The sequence below is a fragment of the Colobus angolensis genome, unplaced genomic scaffold (assembly GCF_000951035.1).
Source record: "Colobus angolensis palliatus isolate OR3802 unplaced genomic scaffold, Cang.pa_1.0 Scaffold57, whole genome shotgun sequence".
Taxonomy (NCBI): domain Eukaryota; kingdom Metazoa; phylum Chordata; class Mammalia; order Primates; family Cercopithecidae; genus Colobus; species Colobus angolensis.
This window is the reverse complement of record NW_012119265.1, coordinates 6,951,576-6,972,341: the sequence shown is the minus strand read 5'-3', so window position 1 is coordinate 6,972,341 and position 20,766 is coordinate 6,951,576. Positions and strand designations below refer to the sequence as shown.

The window sequence follows — 20,766 nt, the reverse complement described above, 5'->3', positions numbered from 1 at the left end:
TAAAATCCTTCCAACGCAGAAAAAACTATGAAAACCAGAAACCAAGGTTGGGGGTTAGGGTGTCATGTTTAAAATGAAGCAGCACTAGGCAACATTTCACCAGCTTTCACCTTGCCCAGAGACTTGTAGATGAATATCAAAAACAAATTAAAATCCACAGAGCAGCATTTCTTCCACTTGTTTAAAGGAAACTATTATAAGCATAACTGTCCAAAGGGCCATATCAAAGAAAATGGGTTCTAAAGTGAAACCTAAAACATTCCAGTAACCAAATACCTGAGAGAAGCTATGAGGAAGTGTATGTAGAAGGCTGACACATTTCTGATTTTCCATAGATTCTTGCAGCTTCTATGTTCAGTGAGAAAAAAAATCCCCAGGCAATGGCCCCTACTAGAAGTTAAAGGAATTCTAAATTGCTCTTCAGTAATTCTCAGCCTTGAGTGCCCATTAAAATTACCTGAAAAGGTCTTTTTTTTTTTAATACCAATGCCTGGACCCCATCCAAGATCAATTAAATTGAAATCCCTTGGTACAAGGCCCAGGCATTAGTATTTTTTAAAGCTCCCAGAGGTTCTAATGTGCTGCTAGTGCTGAGACCCACTTAGCAACCTACAAAAATGCTGAAAAAGTCAAGGATGACTGTAATTACCGTGTGTTTGAAATTCAGTTGTGACAGAAAATGATTTTTCCGGGAGGTAAATTTTTTTCACTAGTGCTAGGCTGCCTTTCTTTTCATGTGCTTATACCCTGTACTACACAGTACTGAAATTCCTCAAGATAGTAAGAACACCACCACTTAGTGAGTACTTACATGGTATCAAGCACTGTGCTGGGCACTACCCAACCCCATCTCCACACACAATCACTAATGCCCATTATTCTGCAAAAATAAGTATTAAACCCATTAACCTGAAACAGCTGATAAGAAAGGGCTTCGTTGGCCCCTATCACAGAGTAAGGAGTTACAGAAACTGGGATTAGAACCTACATGTATCTGATTACAAAGCAATGCTTTCTATTTTCCTTTAATTTTATGTATTTATGTTGCAAAAGGTAATAGAGTTACATGTTTCACAGGTTTAAAAAGGTTTATATGGTATACATAAGACATATAAAAATTAATCTCACTGATAATTTTTTTCTATCACAACTGAAGTTCAAATACATAGAAACCGCGATTATCCTTGATTCCTATCACTTAGCCTCTCCTATCACCCAGCCAACAATTCTCCTCCCTGAAGACAAACTTAGCAGTTTCTTGTTTCTATAATACATTTACAAGCAAATACATGTAAGAATATGTGACATACCATACATCTGAATTCCTCCCCACCCCATTTTAAATAATTTCAACAATTGCATAGTTCACACACTATTTCGCACATGGTTTTTTCACTTTAACAGTGCATCTGAGAGATTATTCCATATCAATACATAAACTTTCTAAAGTCTTTTTTTGTAATACATAGTATCCCATTGTACTGATGTACCACCACTTTAAAACCAGTCTATTATTGATAGACATTTGATTTTTTTCTATTTGCTGTTATAAAAATGTCAGAATGAATAACCTTGAACTACCTAATTTTATAAATACATACAGATAATTACACCTATAGATTAAATGCCTAGATGTCAAAAGCCATGCCCTCTCCACTACTCTATGCTATCTCAGGATTCTAAGAAACAACTCACAATCAGACTTATGATGACTTATACTTATTTTATTTAAAAACTTTAAATACCCAAATTATGCTTTTCATTTTATTTAAAAAATTGAAAAATTTTTTTTCAGAACATGCTCAAAAACCAAACAGTCTGAGAGAGGGTTTTAAGCGAAGGTAAAATGACTTTAAAATCAGTGGCATAAACACGGTGCTGGTTGTCTCTTCCCGTTCAGAAGGTATCTGCCCCCGAAGACTCCATGTCCTCCTGCATTGTGCTGATGCTCAGAGACTGAGAGCAATCCTCAAGGTTCACTGAGGGCAGCGTCATGGACATCTTGGCAGGGGGCATCTGTGAAGCGGAGAGTGGCATTGCTTTCCCACCTACACAAAGGACAAACTCATTCAGCTCAACATGCATATCCTGAGTATTCACGTGCTTTATACTTTGCGAAATAATATGGCGGGGGGAGGGGTGGGGGATGGATTCCAAATAAGTATTGCATACGAGGGAATGTCTTGTCCCAAGGTGCTCAGAACTTGTCAGAGAGGTAAAATACACCTTTCTCCTTTCTACCATCACTCCTAATCAGTCAGAGACAACATTTCAAGAGTATATAAACTAAAAGTTGTGACACAAATGATAAATGCTAAGTAAGATCAAGTAGGGTTAAGGGCCTAGTCTCTGAAATCCAGACTTAACTTCTTGCTGGCTGTGTGGCTGTCAGCAAGTTATTTTACCATTCAAAAGTTCAGTTTCCCATATGTTAAATGGGATAATAGTACCTACCTTGCACAGTATAGTGAGGATAAAATAGTGTCAGTGAAGAGCTCAACAACAGAGCTTAGCACTCAGTAAGTGGTCAGAAACTAAGCGCTCCCATTACCACTAAAAGATAGCCATTATTACTACTGTTACCATTAAGTAAATAGCTAGGAGAGCAATAAAACACTATAATAGCCAGAAATTAAAGGTTTGTGGTTAGCGCAAGAACTGTTTTTTGTTTTCTTTTGTTTTTGTTTTTAAAGAGGTAAGACATGAGCCATGTAAAAGGCATTTGAAGTCAAAGGTTGCCAAGGCACTTTGCTCTTCCTCCTATTCCTAAAAAATGGACTCAAACTCAAGAGTATGTCATTAATAATGATATACTGAGTGCCTAAGGGTGTTATGCTATTAGTTAACAGAAGTGATATAAGGTTAGCAATGTCAGAGGAAAAACATACTGCAGTGGTCATCCAAGCATTATTGACCCTTGACTTTGGAAAGCATTTTTCTCTGTAAAATAGACTTCTCTCTCTACTGTAAAGTAGACATTATCTCTACATTTAATGAAATATGAAAAAAAGTTCCTATTCCATGGATTGAGAGTAATAATGTCTAGTATGAAAGCTGGCTGGTGGTAGAGGGCAGGCAGTTTGGGATAAATAATTCATTAATATGTAAAAAAATCAAAGTTGACTACATAAGTGTATGTATCTGCCTATACCCGAATTCACCCCTGTAAGTTTAAAGCACAATGCCTAAGAATATAAAGACTGTCAACTTGGTATTATTTAAAACAAACAAACAAAAATCCCCATTTAAAATTTCATGGATTTACCATAGACATAAGAATAATAGATACCTTAACAATAAATTACCTTAAACAATCTAAAAGACATATTTCAGGCAAGAAAGAGTCATAGTAATTTTTCTAAAATCCCTTTATGTTTTTCAAGTAGTTTCTACAGTAATAACATAAAATCTTTCATTAAATTTGTATAGGGGCCACAGTACAATTAGACAGTTCTGGAAATTTTAATGATGACTCAATCACAGCTGTCCAAGATTAGAATACTTATAAAAGGAAAATTCCTTTCATTTAAGGAAATTTAACAAAGACTATTTTAAATACTATACCATTCCTTTTTTGTTACTTGTATCAATTTCATTTTTTTATAAAAAGGGAGAGGAAGATAAGATTTGGCATCATTACAGCAATATCACAAACTATAATACCATAGTATTTAAAAACAAAGCAAGTTTTACGTGAATTTAAATAGAATAAATATATATATATGTATATATATTTTTTGAGGCAGAGTCTCGCTCTGTCACCCAGGCTGGAGTGCTGTGGCCGGATCTCAGCTCACTGCAAGCTCCGCCTCCTGGGTTCACGCCATTCTCCTGCCTCAGCCTCCTCAGTCCCGGGTAGCTGGGACTACAGGCGCCGCCACCTCGCCCGGCTAGTTTTTTGTAGTTTTTAGTAGAGACGGGGTTTCACCGTGTTAGCCAGGATGGTCTCGATCTCCTGACCTCGTGATCCACCCGTCTTGGCCTCCCAAAGTGCTGGGATTACAGGCTTGAGCCACCGCGCCCGGCCTAGAATAAATATTTTAAATAGGAAAAGATTTTAGTCTTTTCAGTTTGTCAGGATATAATAAAAATAAAATGAATAGATACTAAAAACTATATTTTTTTAATCTTTTTTTTTTTTTTGGAGACAGGTTCTTGCTCTGTCACCTAGGCTGGAGTGCAGTGGCATGATCATGGCTCACTGCAGCTTCAACCTTGCAGGCTCAAGTGATCCTTCCACCTCAGCCTCCCAAGTAGTTAGGACCACAGGTATGCACCAGCATGCCTGGCTAATTTAAAAAATTTTTTTGTAAAGGGAGGGTCTCCCTACGTTGCCCTGGCTGATCTTAAACTCCTTTGTCTCAGATTCCTTGGTCTCAAGTGATCCTCCTTCTTCAGCCTCCCAAAGTGCTGACATTACAGATGTGAGTCACCATGCCTGGCCTTAAAAATGTGTATAGGACGTAAGTATTAATAATATATAATATTTAAATGTTCTTATATTTTACAAAGCCATGATGCAGAATACACAAAATAACTCAGGGAATCAGCCAATATCAGAGCTCACCTCATCAATAAAGTAAAAACTAACACTGGATATAACTAAGTTCTAGAGCAAATTAATTTTCCACTCATACAAACAACTTAATGTTACCTTCTAATTATTATTAAGAAAAACTCCATTCCTTGAGTTATGCATCTGCCAAAAACAACAGTGATACCAAATACTCTTTTCTCTGTTATTTAATTTCACAAAACCACTTTGTATATACCTTCTTTTTCTACTTTGTGCATGAAATTACTGATTAAATTGCTCAATGCTGTAACAAGAGCTATAACTTTTTAGGGTGGGGGGATCTCCTAGAAGTTTCCAAGTCTCAAGGAACATACTGAATTCAATCACTATAAGCATTTCTTGCAGTTATTGCCTTATATTTGTATAACAATTCAAATTTTGTAAATACATTTTCCCCATCATATAATCTGATCCTATCTGGGAAACAGACAAGGCAATTGAGGCCCAGAGACGTTAAGGTGGGCTTATCCAAAAGCATATATGCACTAACTAAACATCTATATGAATCTTCTGCATGTATGGAGCTAAGAGCATATGCAGATGAAGAAGACAGAGTCCTCATCCTCAAGAAGTTCATCACCTAGTAGAGGAGATAAACATGTATAGGAATCCTTAGTTTAAATGAAGTGGAAGGTAGCCATTGAGTTGGGACTGAAAAGATGGTGGGAAGGCAATGAAGGAAACAAGAACAACAAAATAAAGTCAAGATAAAGTTAATGTGTTAAGGGAACTCTGAGTATTCTGATATCAAATATTGTTTGGATAGGAGGAATGGTGAGATGAGGCTATAAAGCAAGGCCAGGGTCAAGTCCTGTAAAAGCAGTAAGAAGTGACAAAAGATTTTGAACAGAGGAATAATTTTAGCAAATGTACGGTCTAATATCCACCATCTACCAGGAGCTTAAATTTATAAGAGAAAAACAACCCCAAAGGACACGAACACTTTTCAAAAGAAGACATACATGAGGCCAGCAAGCATATGAATAAAAGCCTAATATCACTGCTCATTAGAGAAATGCAAATCAAAACCACAATGAGATACCATCTCATACCAGTCAGAATGGCTATTATTAAAAGGCCAAAAAATAACAGATGCTGGTGAGATTGCAGAGAAAAGGGAACACTCATTCACTTGGTAGGAGTGTAAATTAGTTCAACCATTATGGAAAGTAATATAATGTATTCCTCAAAGAGCTAAAAGCAGAACTACCATTCGACCCAGCAATTCCATTACTGGGTTTATACCCAGAGGAATATGAATCAGTCAACTATAAAGACACATATACGCAAATGTTCACTGCAGCACTATTCACAACAGCAAAGGCATGGAATCAACCTAAATGACCCTGAATGACAAATTGGATAAAGAAAATGTGGTACATGTATACCATGGAATACCATGCAGCCATAAAAAAGAACAAGATCATGTCTTTTGCAGGAACATGGATGAAGCTGGAAGCTATCATCCTTAGCAAACTAATACAGGAATAGAAAACCCAAATACTGCATGTTCTCACTTATAAGTGGGAGCTAAATGATGACAACTCATGAACACAAAGAAGGAAACAACAAACACTGGGATCTACTTGAGGTTGGAGGGTAAGAGGAAGAAGAGGAGCAGAAAAAATAACTATTGGGTACTAAGCTTAATACCTGGGTAATGGAATAATCTGTATGACAAATCCCCGTGGCCCGAGTTTACCTATACAGGAAACCTTCTTCAGATGTACTCCCAAACCCAAAATAAAAGTTTAAAAAAAAGGTAAAAATCATACTAATAGCTGTGTGGAAGATAAAGAGAGAGGAGAAGGATCTATAAAAATAGTCCATGAAAGAACTAATGGTCCTTAGCAGTGGAAATAGGGTCAAGATATTTTGGATGGAGACTTAGTACTTATAAAGAACCAAGTTTCACTCTGAAATGACAGATTTGGTTGACTGACTAGGCAGTAATAAAAACGTCAACAAACTTGGGAGCAGGGATGAAGTTTTAAGCACAAGTCTTTTTATGACAGGTCAAGAGTAGGGTCCAAATCAGGTCACTTAGGAATGGCCCCACCCAGACTGCTGGTGTGAGGCTTCTGTATGGGAAGGAGTAAAAGGCAGAGGGGATTAAGAGAATGGATTCTGGAACAGGGCAGAGCCGAACTCATTCATCCATCCAACAGATATCAATTGTGCACCTACTATGTGCCTGGTACTGTTCTAGACTCCGGAAAATACAGCAGTGAAGAAAACAAAGGGTCCAACCTCACTGGCCGCACATTCTGTTGGGTTTAGGGGATGAATGACAAGTAAGGAAATAAACATCAAATATAACAGGAAGTGATAAGTACTGTAAAGAAAAATAGGTAAAAGGTAAGAGGGATAGAAAATAATAAGAGACTGAAAAAGTTATGTAACTTCTCTGAACTCCAGTTTTCTCAACTATAAAAAACAATATGAGTACCAACTTCAGAGGTTTTTATGAGGATTCAGCGAGATAATACATACAAAGTGTTTGTATAGTGCTGAAACATAGAAAGCACTCAAACAGATCAGCTCTTACTTTTATGTAATTGGAAGCCACTATCTAAAAGGCAATGAGGCTCAGGGTGGGCTGCAAATGGTACTCTGCTTTAGAAGGAGGAATAAGAATGTTTCATTGAAATACAATTAAGAAAAAAAAAAGGGAGTGGGGAAAGAGAGAGTGCACTCTGGGAGGCCTCCAAATAGTTATGCTACTTTAAACTCTAGCTAACTGTGTTTTAATCAAGAAGTTATAGCAATACAATGTACCGTCTTATATAAAAGTATTTGCTAATGTACATTTTGGGAATTTTTTTTTTTTTTTTTGAGATGGAATATCGCTCTGTAGCCAGGTTGGAGTGCAATGGCGTGATCTCGGCTCACTGCAACCTCCACCTCCCAGGTTCAAGCGATTCTCCTGCTTCAGTCTCCTGAGTAACTTGGATTACTGGCATGCGCCACCGCACCCGGCTAATTATTGTATTTTTAGTAGAGACGGGGTTTCACCATGTTGTTCAGGCTGGTGTCAAACTCCTGACCCTGTGATCCACCCACCTCGGCCTCCCAAAGTGCTGGGATTACAGGTGTGAGCCACTGCGCCTGGCCGAAATCTTTTTATTTAAAGTATTCATTCACACAAGCTAAATCACAGTTTTGGAACTTTGTAAGAGAACTCTTTAGACTGGGAACATTAAAAAAAGCATCACTTAGATTACTGTGAGCAGGCGAAAAGGGTAACATTCATAAAAAAATTTAAATTTTTTTAAAGAAAAGACATACATTTTAATAAATCACCGTGAAAGTAAATATAAATCTTCCACCTCTATTAAATATAGTTTGATGCTTTTAAAGTTTGACTTTTTAAATTTGCACAGTCAAGTCATTACTCTATGATGTAATTGTTTCAACAGCTGTTTTCAGGTCTATAAAAAAGACTGTTCCTTGATTCCATGGATTTGCAGTATGTCATTTAACCTGGCATGCATTTAAGTGGGGCATGCCATGGAGTCAGACCATGCATTAGAAGCTTCCTGAGACATAATACACATTTTTGACATTTGAAATTCCATTTTTTTGCTTTAAAAATATTTAAAATTCATAACAAAATTTTATATTTTCTGTTTTTGGATGTCAGATTTATAAAACTAAGTAAAACTATAATTGATTCTAAGTAATAAGTTATGTAATGAATTGTAGGATTCAATTCTCTGAATTGTTTTTCCAGTGATAGTGGTGAAATATTAGTTCCTCTCCTGTTAATTGTGGCTGTCTTATTCTGATTGCAGCACTTACCAGACTGCACTGTAATTATTTATGGATCTGTCATTTCTACCAGACAATGCATTCCTTAAGAGCATGCGAAGTCTCTGGAACTGACAGTCTTTGTGTTCTGAGTGACTAGTACAGCAAGTACACAGTAAGTATCTGTGACCTTATCACCTTGTATTATTGTTACTAACTTGTAAGTCTGCTGTTTCTGTTAAAGATGTGCTCCACTAGGACAGTGACTTTGTCTGATTTACCTCTGCATCCTACAAAGCCTCAGCATGATGCTGGGCAAATAGCGGACCCTGAAATCACTGCTGAACCAAATTGATTTGTTTCTACCTAGAGAGTCTGTGGTTTCTCTTTGCTAACAGCTTGCTTAGATTCACGCTGACCAGATCTTGTCTTTAAAATCAGCCCTGAGTTCCAGCAATGCAGTTGCTTCCCAGCTGTCTGTGAAAATGTTATAGTATTTCAGCTGTGTTTTATTGAGTTTTTGAAGCATTTTTCCTGTCCACCCTGGGCTCATCCACTCTTGCTCCAATCCCTGCGTAAGCAGCTGCTAAACTATCCTGCTGTATTCAATTCTCCTCACATACTTAACCCAGTCATACAGATTTGCAACATCATAGTGCCAGTGTTTGAGAATAAATGAAAGTCTTGATGAAGAAGGTGCCTTATCATTTGATGTTAAGTATAGTATGCAATATTTTATTCACTTCTGCTTTCCAGAATTAGTCACTATTAAACATTTCTTTCCTTACTCATGTTTTAGAAAGGGTAACTTAAAATGTTACAATAATCTTACCCCAAAATATCTTTTAGGCATATGAATCCGATTACTTTTTTTGTTTTTCAAATGAGTTGACAAATGCTTATTTTAAAATTTATAATTTAAGGTAAAAACAAAGCAGTTCTTATAGGAAGAATAAATGTTCCGACACCTGTAAAAACAACTCCAATTCTTTTTCCTCTAAAAAGCAATTGTTAATGTGAAAGATCTGTTTCTTCTTATGCCAGGTTCCAGCTGCTTCACTTTGTTTAAAATGACTTCAAAGTTTAAACACTGTCCTGTCCCAACAAATAACCTCCCCCAGCTGGAATTATCTCGAGTCCTATCCTTAGTGCTCTGAATACCACACCTGCAGCCTTTTAATTCATCATTTTATAAACTTTCCAAAGTGAAAAGATAGGTTTTTTTTTCCTGTCCCCTAACTTACACCTTTTGGAGAGCTGAGTTTATAACCTGGGGTGAATTTACAGATATTACAGAAGAATTAAAAATTGCTATTAGTATTTCTACTGTGTTATTATGAGAGAAAGAATCGTAAGGCAATGAAAAAATCTGAACAGCTCCAAGTTCAAGAACTTTTAAAGTAAAACTCTTACCTGTAAATACACATGTGAGGTACGGATTGAGCTCGTTTTGTGTCTGATCCATATCACCTGGTGAAACCACATTAAAAATTTATTTTTTCAGAAGGAAATCAGTTAAGCATAGAAATAATCATGATTCATTCCCATTCACTAGAAGAACACAAACCAAATGCACTCCCACCGTTATTCTCATAAAACTAGGTAAAAAGAAGTTTGATCTAGTGGCCTTAATGTAAAGAAGGAAGTTAAACAGCTGAATTTTAATGACTATCAATAGAAAATACTTTAATGGATTATTGTCTTTATGCATCACAGATGGGGGGAAGCAAAGGGTCACGAGAAAATCTGAAATTTGTATTAAATAAAGGAAATTCATGGGCCATTTCTTTCAAGGTGAAAAGTTTTCACAGATTCTCTTACATAAGAATTTAATAATTACAAAAAGAGGTTTAGAATCTCCCTTCTTCCTAGGCCAGCCTGGAGCATATTACTCAATGCAATCCGTAGGAAACAACCCATAAAGCTGTCAGGGAGCACAGAAGAGAAATACAGTATTATACCAAAGCAAATTGTTAGTATTGAGATAAAATAGGCTGAGGAAAAACCCTTTTTTTTTTTATGACCAGAGAATCGGAAAGTTAACTAAGCGAAACCTATAGCACATATAGATCTCAGGCCAACAAGATACCCTGGATACCAAGGGCACGGCTCTGTTTTGAGGCTGTTAATCTGTGCTGTGAAGTATAGTCAATTAACAACCTTCTATAACTTATTTCAAACAAATTCTTGGGGTAGGGTGATATGAAAAAAATTATAACGTTGTATAATCAGTATTTCTTTTCTAATTTTCCTTAAGATAAAACTCAGTTATCTCTTTTTTTTTTTTTTTTTTTTCAGCTTATGTGATAACGATGTGTAGCTTTTCTAATCAGATTCAGTGAATTACCTCCTTTTTTTTTTTTGAGACAGAATATTGTTCTGTCACCCAGGCTGGAATGCAGCAGCATGATCTTGGCTCACTGAAACCTCTGCCTCCCCGGCTAGTTTTTTGTATTTTTAGTAGAGACGGGGTTTCGCCATGTTAGCCAGGATGGTCTCGATCTCCTGACCTCGTGATCCGCCCGTCTCGGCCTCCCAAAGTGCTGGGATTACAGGCTTGAGCCACCGCGCCCGGCCAAAAACTCAGTTATCTCTTAAGCTTCATTTATTTCACAAAAATTTCGGCTGGTACATGTACACAACAGAGTGTTATTCAGCCATAAAAAAGGATGAGATCCTGTCTTTTGCAACAATACGGATAGAACCGGAGGTCATTATGTTAGTGAAATAAGCCAGACACAGAAAGACAAACTTTGAAGGTTCTCATTTATTTGTGGGAACTAAAAAATAAAAACAGGCCGGGTGAGGTGGCTCATGCCTGTAATCCAAGCACTTTGGGAGTTTGAGACAGGTGGATCACTTGAGCTTAGGAGTTCAAGACCAGCCTGGGCAACATGGTGAGACCCAGTCTCTACAAAAAATACAAGAAGTAGATAGGTGTGGTGGCTTGTGCCTGTAGACCCAGCTACTTGGGAGGCTGAGGTGGGAGGATGGCTTGAGTCTAGGAGGCAGAGGTTGCAGTGAGCCAAGATGGTGCCACTGCACACCAGCCTGGATGACAGAGCCAGACTGGAAAAAGAAAAGAAAAGAGAAGAGAAAAGAAGAGAAGAGACGAGACGAGAAGAGAAGAGAAAAGAAAAAACAATTTAACTCATGGAGATAGGCAGTAGAAGGATGGTTACCACAGGCTGGGAATGGTAGTGAGAGTGGGAGGGAAGTGGCAATTGTTAATGGGTTAAAAAAAAAAAAAAGAATGAATTAGGCCCAGTAATTTGCTAGCACAACAGGGTGACTATAATAAAAAATAATTTAATTGCACATTTTAAAATAACTGAGTATAACTGGATTGTTTGTAACACAAAGGAGATGCATACTCCATTTACCCTGATGTGATTATTACACACTGCATGCCTGTATCAAAATATCTCATGTAACCCATAAATACATATACCTACTGTGTACTCACAAAAATTAAAAATTAAAACAAAATTACACTAAAAATTAAAAAAAAATTGGGTGGATTTTTATAAGAAGATATTTAAATGAATAAATTTATAAGCATTCCATATTTCATTATGCTGGGCCATATATTCTCACTGGAGATAAACATTCATGTTAAACTATTATTGTTATACTGTAGAAAACTTACATAGTTTTATAAGGACAAGAATGTGGACAAATACAAGTTACATATATTTGATATCCACAAATAGACCAAAATTGAACATACAACCAAAAATATAGGTTTTGTTTGTTTGTTTTTTAAATAAATGGGGTCTCATTCTGTTACCCAGGCTGGAGTGCAGTGGTACAATCATAGCTCACCGCAGCCTTGACCTTCTGGGCTCAAGGGATCCTGCCATCCTGCCACGTCAGTCTTCCTAGCAGCTAGAACTACAGGTGTCTGTTCACCATGCCCAGCTCAACTGTGATACGATTTTTAAAAATCTTTAAATGTATTAAAAGTGCTCACTATGGGCCGGGAGTGGTGGCTCATGAGGTCAGGAGATTGAGATCATCCTGGCTAACACGGTGAAACCCCGTTTCTACTAAAAATACAAAAAATTAGCCAGGTGTGGTGGCGGGTGCCTGTAGTCCCAGCTACTTGGGAGGCTGAGGCAGGAGAATGGCGTGAACCTGGGAGGCTCAGTTTGCAGTGAGCCGAGATTGCAATTACTGTACTCCAGCGTGGGCGACAAAGCGAGACTCCCTCGAAAAAAAAAAAAAAAAAAAAAAAGTGCTTACTGTGATGTTAACATTTAAATGCTATCTGTGTTCACTTCTCACTCTGTTTCTAAATTTCCAAGAGTTAGAGAGGGAGAGAAACTATTACTGCTTGGTCCCTCCAGTTTAATACAGCTCCCTTTCAAATTCTACAAAGAACAAACAGTATAAACATGAAAACAAACGTATCAATACCACCTCAGAGATCCCTTCCATTGAAGAACCACTTGTTTATAGAAAGAATATTACCTACCTAATTGCGTTTATCAAGGATTTTAGCAGAGTATGCCACATAAAGGAAGGGTACATAAATGATAACTATGACATATTGTTGTTGCTGTTATTGTAAACATAAACAAACTCTCCTCAGTCAAAACTGGGGGAGAATCTTGACTTCTGCAGTGATAACTCTTAACAGTTAAAAAAAACAAGCCACTATCACAATATCAGAGTTGACCACTTTTATTCTTAGAACAAGTAGTGGCTTCATAATTCTCTCTTGTTGATTTACGGGGTTTACTGGAAGGGTGAGTATTGTGCTCTGCAGTTGATTAAAGTAGCAAACATGGTCTTCAACTAGATCAACACAACTTGAAAACTGCTTCTCAAGTTTGTTGGTTCTTACAATTCTTTATCCTTCTGATCAAAACTGAAAAAAAAAACAACATAATACTGGTATTGAAGTCAAAAGAAGAGAAGGAAAACTTTGCAATTATTTGATCTATAAATTTCTATTAACATTTCTATGGAAATTTTGAATAAGCAATGCTGACTATTGAGTTATATATTAACTATAAATATAATTGATATTTTTATCTTTATCACTAAAAGCTGACTTGTTAACTTTTACTTAAATGTTTGAAGATACTATAAAATAAAGAACAAGTGATCTGAGATTTGGAAATAGAATTCCAGCCTGGAAAAGCAGGGATACGGGCTGAAAAACCTTTAACTGAAGGCACACAGGGGGTACTGGGATTGCACTACTTGTACACACTGTGCCTTTTCCAAATACCCCCCCTTATTTCAATATTTTAGCTTTTCATTTCAAATAATCATTCAAAATATTATTGCTATATCTAGTGCCAATTGAAAGTAAGCCATGTTATAGTTAGTGTACAAGCGTTTCAAAAATTAGTATTTTTCAAGGAATACTACACAGCCGTGAAAAAGAATGAAATCACGTCCTTTCCAGCAACACAGATGGAGCTTGGAGGCCAATAACCTAAGTGAACTAACTGAGAAGCAGAAAATCCATTACCACATATTCTCACTTGTAAGTGGGAGCTAAATAATGGATACACATGGACATATGGATGGAAATAACAGACGATGAAAACTCCAAAAGGTGGGGAAGAGGGGGCAGGGTTAAAAAATAACCTATCAAGTACAATGTTACTATTTGAGTAATGGGTACATTAGAAGCCCAGTCCCCACAAGTAAGCAATATACCAATATATCCACACAATAAACATGCACATGTACCCCCTGAATCTAAAATAAAATAACATTTATAAAAATTGGTATTTTTAAAAAATAGAAATTTGGGCTTTATAACAGTTATACTCTTATATTAAAAAAATTATTGTGGGCTTGAAAGCTTACCTTCTGACTCTTTAATGCTATTTTCAGTAAGAGTCACTGGTATAGCAATACTTACATCTGTAAATCTTTATAGTATTATTTTAAACAAATTCTTTTTTTTTTTTTTGAGACAGAGTCTCGCTGTGTTGCCCAGGCTGGAGTGCAGTGGCATGATCTAGGCTCACTGCAACCTCCGCCTCCTGGGTTCAAGCGATTCTCCTGCCTCAGCCTCCCTGAGTAGCTGGGATTACAGGTGCCTGCCACCACGCCCAGCTAATGTTTCACATTTTTAGTAGAGATGGGGTTTCACCATGTTGGCCATGGCTGGTCTCGAACTCCTGACCTCAGGTGATCCACCTGCCTCGGCCTCCCAAAGTGCTGGGATTACAAGCATGAGCCACCGTGCCCAGCCAACAAATTCTTTGTGGATTATCTAAGAAAACAGCATAAAACTATAGGGCTGTTAACGGCAAAACAAGGATATAAAGATGAAGCCCCCCAAAATGTGAATTTTTTAACCCACAAAACAACATAAATTTTTAAAGGGATGATGTACAGAATTTAAAACAAAACCTAATAAGGAGACATCTAAAATTAGTAACAGTCAGAATAGCTGCATTTTTATACTAATTTGAGTACACTAAAAAAAAAAAAAATCCAATAAATTATTAGGGTACTTAAAAATATATAAAAAGAAGTTAGTACTTGTTAAATAACCTGGCCATATCCTCCAAATTAAGTTACTCATTGGCTCTAGTAGGTATACCAACTCTCTTAAATAATAGTATTTTCAGAAATAGGATCCTGGCAGCATAAAAGTATATATCCCACTGCCAAGAAGTTGACAGTTAATTCAGAAAATAGACGACCCACCTATCCTGAATGCAAATCACAATTAACTTGAGTAATGTACATTCAATTATTAAAGCTCATTAAAAGGCATTTAAGTACTTGACTGTATTCCTGTTGGTGTTATGACAGAGAGAGTGCCTGCCTTTTAGGGGCAAGAATGTCTAGAGGGACATTCCAGCATTAAAATTTGGTTGAGAACTGAGAGACTCTATGTTTTAATAGACAACTTTATCTACAACTCACTTCCTGCTAGTTGAACAGCCTGTGAAACAGCTACTAAAACAAATTCCTCTCAGATCATTTTTATAAAAGCATGCCATAATACTTTAAAAACTAAAAGAATCTTGAAAACTACAATAGGTTTGCCTTACATAGAAGCCTTACATACCGTATGATTTCATTTATGTGAAGTGCAAACAAGGAAACTAAGCTAGGTTGTTAGAATAGTGGCTTTATGCTTGTGGGAGTGCAGACTGTGGCTGGGTTGAAAGGGAGCATGAGGGCCTTTGGGGGTTTGGCAGTGTTCAATTTCTTGAGCTGGATACTGCTTGCACAAGTGTACTGTATTTGTGAAAATTCTTTGAGCTGTACACTTATGATATGTGTACTTTTCTGAATGTATATTATTCTTCCATAAAAAAGTGAAAATGGAAAAAAACAATAGGGTAGCTTCAGCAATTAAAAGGTGATACCTTTGTAGTTTTAAACTTTTTTCCAATGATAAAATTAAGCCAAATTACTGACATTACTAGGTAACCTTTAATATCAAATAGTTACACTAAGTTAGAGGCCGTACTGCTGACTACAAAGATGAATTCCTTTCTATTTTTTCTCTTGAAACCTTGAAATACCAGTGCACTGAAATTATTCAGAAGCAGAAGGTGAGATTTTGTGGTGGTTGTAGTTTAACTCACAGGGCTTACTATCTAGGATACTTCATGCTCTACAACCATCAGCCACTTGATTTAATTGAAAGCACAAACTATAATCCAGTTTTAACTAATCTTGACAGCATTTAAAAAATCTTAATACATTGTAAATTCACATTTAATTCCTTTCTTTGGTACAAAAGAAGTTTGCTGTTTCAGTTTATGTCTATTAAGCAATAAAATCATAACTACACTTAAACTCAACCATAGCTTTGTTCAGTAATAATGCCCATAATTCTAATACATGTATATGACACCAGGCCACAGACTGTTAGAGAAGGCCACTATTATAACATTCTTATCATGACATCTGATAATTACCAAAGCTGATGGCAAAGTAACTCCCTAATATTTACTAAACAGTTTGAAGCTAAGTGCCTCTATATCTACACACAGAAAATCTACTTTCTGAGATGGAAACCCTTCTGAAATATGAAGACTTCTCTCAAATTATGGCTTGTGATTATCACTAAAAATACACTGTATTATCTGTGTAGCTTTGACAGTGGGTTTTGACATCTCTAGCCATTCCTAACTAAATATAGAAACAAAAATTAAATGTGACATAGTGACCAGTTCACTTCCCTAAGGCCAAACCTGCAACTTTTGAAAGAGTGAAAGAATGAAAAATGAGCTTTCAAATACAGGAAGCCACTAGAAAATAGGAACACCACCATTCCACATCCTAAAATAAGAGCTTTAAAGGTTTTCTGTTGAATAGCAAGTTTCGGGGCAAGGGGGAGAGAGGGAGAGGCTGGGTTTCTGCTCACTGTACACACGACACCAGTGGGAATAAGGGCCAGTCCAAGTTCTACGTTACCATTACTCTGGGTAATAGTTCCAAGCTGTGAGGCACAGCTGTACAGGCCCTGCCAGCAAGGCCATCGCAGCAGTGCTTTGATAGTGTGCGGCCCCAAAGTGTCAGGATATAGAGAAGGCAGCAGTTGCTGGCTGTGAAAACAGTCTGATACAAACCAGATGGGAACTTACTAGATGGGCAACACAAAGGAAAACAATTGGCTCATTCAACAAAGTCAGGCCCCTGCCCCAGAGAATTCACAGAAGACAATAACAGTCACCCAGAGTTGATGCAAACAAGAAACTGCCATGTGGTTACAGTTTAAAGAACTGTTTTTCCTTAGACTAAACAAAGTTTTGATTTCTAATTCTTGTACTCATTAATTGAAGTTTGGTGTACAGGTCTTTTTGCCAAAGATAAATATTTCATTTCTTTTGTGACACCGATAGAAACTAATTTTGCACTGCTTCCTCTAAAGTGCTATGAACATAAGCTAAGCTATTTCAGGAAACTGGCAAATTTAGAAAATGATTGATCATGCTGACACAATAATTAGAAAATATCCAACATATTATTTCCAGGACTTCCTAAGTCCTAGTTTGTGTAATGTAGGCAGAATGACACAAAAGGCAGTAATCGCAAGGCTCTCAGAACTATATTTCTACATAAATTGTTTTTTATGACTTCATTAGGTGGTACAGTATTACTGCAATTACATTCCCAAGAAAAAAGTGCTCATGTTTTCCATAGCCTCTGTGAGGCTTATCACACAAAAAGGTTCCTGACTGTTCTGAGCTGGCAAGTGTAACAAAGACTAACAATTAGATTTTAAGACACATTTTCACAATAACATTTTACTGAAAGACTTTTGTGGGTATATAGTCCATAACAGAGTAATTTGTTTTACCATTTTAACAGATAGCAAATAGCATTTGAGCTTAAAATAATTCACAAGTAATTGCATTTCTTCTTACTAGAAACCCAAGAGTAAATTTGACCTCTGTATTTACTGCAATTAAAAAGTATACCCAAGAAAGTCTTAAATTTGGAATCACCATTTTTAGGTCAAGGATAAGGAGCCCATCAGGGACACTCTGAAAATAATGAGGTGTATTACACAGCATTTGTCATGCACACATTTAAAAAAATTTGTAATTATATAAAACAGTGATCCTGTTTTATTTTGCTTTTATAGTAATAACAATAGATTTCTTAAAAGACATCTTTTCTGAAAATGATGGAGTTGGTTTCATTTCATTTTCATCTGTGGAACTGTAAAAATTACCATGGTATATGAGATATAAGACTTGGGTTTCCCAGTCTTCACGTGCAGGATTGCCCAGATTATTCCCATTGGCTACTCCCATCCTAAAAGCTGAGGTTGAACACAAGGACCCTTTCCTGTTCCATTAAGTCTTTCATCCTGTGCAAGGTAATTCTGAAGTAAGCCAGAGAAACAGAAGTGAAGTAACAATTTGGTATGTAGTTTGATGCCGTCTTAAGTATTATCAGCCATAGGTACTTACCTCCTCTTCTCTGCTGCATACACATACCTGTTCATGCATACTTTTTCTTTTTTTTGTATTACACATTAACTTCTGGGATACATGTGCAGAACGTGCAGGTTTGTTACATAGGTATACACGTGCCATGGTGGTTTGCTGTATCCATCAACCCATCATCTACATTAGGTATTTCTCCTAATGCTATCACTCCCCTAGCCCCCACCACCCAACGGGCCCTGCAGTGTGATGTTCCCCTCCCTGTGTCCAAGTGTTCTCACTGTTCAACTCCCACTTATGAGTGAGAACATGAAGTGTTTGGTTTCCTGTTCCTGTGTTAGTTTGCTGAGAATGATGGTTTCCAGCTTCATTCATGTTCCTGCAAAGGACATGAACTCATCCTTTTTTATGGCTGCATAGTATTCCATGGTGTATATGTACCACATTTTCTTTATCCAGTCAATCACTGATGGACATTTGGGTTGGTTCCAGGTCTTTACTACTGTGAATAGTGCTGCAATAAACATTCATGTGCATATGTCTTTATAGCAGAATGATTTATAATCCTTTGGGTATATACCCAGTAATGGGATTGCTGGGTCAAATGGTATTTCTGGTTCTAGATCCTTGAGGAATCGCCACAATGTCTGTTACAGTGTTCTCCTACAATGTCTTTACATTCCCACCAACAGTGTAAAAGCATTCCCATATCTCCACATCCTCTCCAGCATCTGTTGTTTCCTGACTTTTTAATGATTGCCATTCTAACTGGCGTGAGATGGTATCTCATTGTGGTTTTGATTTGCACTTCTCTAATGACCAGAGATGATGAGCCTTTTTTCGTATCTTTGTCGGCCACACAAATGTCTTCTTTTGAGAAGTGTCTGTTTATATCCTTTGCCCACTTTTTGATGGGTTTTTTTCTTGTAAATTTGTTTAAGTTCCTTGTAGATTATAGATACTAGTCCTTTGTCAGATGAATAGATTGCAAATATTTTCTCCCATTCTGTATGTTGCCTGTTCACTCTGATGATAGTTTGTTTTGCTATGCAGAAGTTCTTTAGTTTAATTAGATCCCATTTGTCTATTTTGGCTTTTGTTGCCATTGCTTTTGGTGTTTTAGTCATGAAGTCTTTGCCCATGCCTATGTCCTGAATGGTATTGCCTAGGTTTTCTTCTAGGGTTTTTAATGGTTTTAGGTCTTATGTTTAAGTCTTCAATCCATCTTGAGTTAATTTTTGTATAAGGTGTAAGGAAGGGGTTCAGTTTTAGTTTTCTGCATATGGCTAGCCAGTTTTCCCAACACCATTTATTAAATAGGGAATCCTTTCCCCATTGCTTGTTTTTGTCAGGTTTGTCAAAGATCAGATGGCTGTAGATGTGTGGTGTTATTTCTGAGGCCTCTGTTCTGTTCCATTGGTCTACATATCTGTTTTGGTACCAGTACCATGCTATTTTGGTTACTGCAGCCTTGTAGTATAGTTTGAAGTCAGGTAGCGTGATGCCTCCAGCTTTGTTCTTTTTGCTTAGGAGTGTCTTGGCTATAAGAGCTCTTTTTTAGGTTCCATATGAAATTTAAAGTAGTTTTTTCTAATTCTGTCAAGAAAGTCAATGGTAGCTTGATGGGGATAGCACTGAATCTATAAATTACTTTGGGCAGCATGGTCTTTTTCACAATATTGATTCTTCCTATCCATAAGCACGGAATGTTTTTCCATTTGTTTGTGTCCTCTCTTATTTCCTTGAGCAGTGGTTTGTAGTTCTCCTTGAAAAGGTCCTTCAAATCCCTTGTAAGTTGTATTCCTAGGTATCTTACTCTCTTTATAGCAATTGTGAATGGGAGTTTACTCACGATTTGGCTCTCTGTTTGTCTATTATTGGCATATAGGAATGCTTGTGATTTTTGCGTATTGATTTTGTATCCTGAGACTTTGCTGAAGTTGCTTATCAGCTTAAGGAGATTTTGGGCTGAGATGACGGGGTTTTCTAAATATACAATCATGTCATCTGCAAACAGAGACAATTTGACTTCCTCACTTCCTATTTGAATACTCATTATTTCTCTCTTGCCTGACTGCCTTGGCCAGAACTTCCAATAGTATGTTAAATAGGAGTGGTGAGAGAGGGCATACTTGTCTTGTGCCAGTTTTCAAAGGGAATGCTTCCAGCTTTTGCCCATACAGTATGATATTGTCTGTGGGTTTGTCATAAATAGCTCTTACTATTTTGAGATATATTTCATCAATACCTAGTTTATTGGGAGTTTTTAGCATGAAAGGGTGAATTTTATCGAAGGCCTTTTCTGCATCTATTGAGATAATCACATGGTTTTTGTTATTGGTTCTGTCTATGTGATGGATTACGTTTACAGATTTGCGTATATTGAACCAGCCTTGCACCCCAGGGATGAAGCTGACTTGATTGTGGTAGATAAGCTTTTTGATGTGCTGCTGGATTTGGTTTGCTAGTATTTTATTGAGAATTTTCGCATTGATGTTCATCAGGGATGCTGGCCTGAAATTTTCTTTTTTTGTTGTGTCTCTGCCAGGT

General features: G+C 37.0%; 1 protein-coding gene across 1 annotated transcript in view; it reads right to left on the bottom strand.

Moving 5' to 3' along the window:
- Positions 1–1,708: 1,708 nt before the first annotated feature.
- Positions 1,709–20,766, bottom strand: part of KIAA0586 (KIAA0586 ortholog) — a 128,801-nt gene continuing 109,743 nt past the window's right edge. The window contains 2 exon segments of the mRNA XM_011961983.1: positions 1,709–2,048; positions 9,740–9,807. Of these exon segments, the coding sequence (XP_011817373.1) occupies positions 1,897–2,048; positions 9,740–9,807 (220 nt within the window). The 3' untranslated portion in view covers positions 1,709–1,896.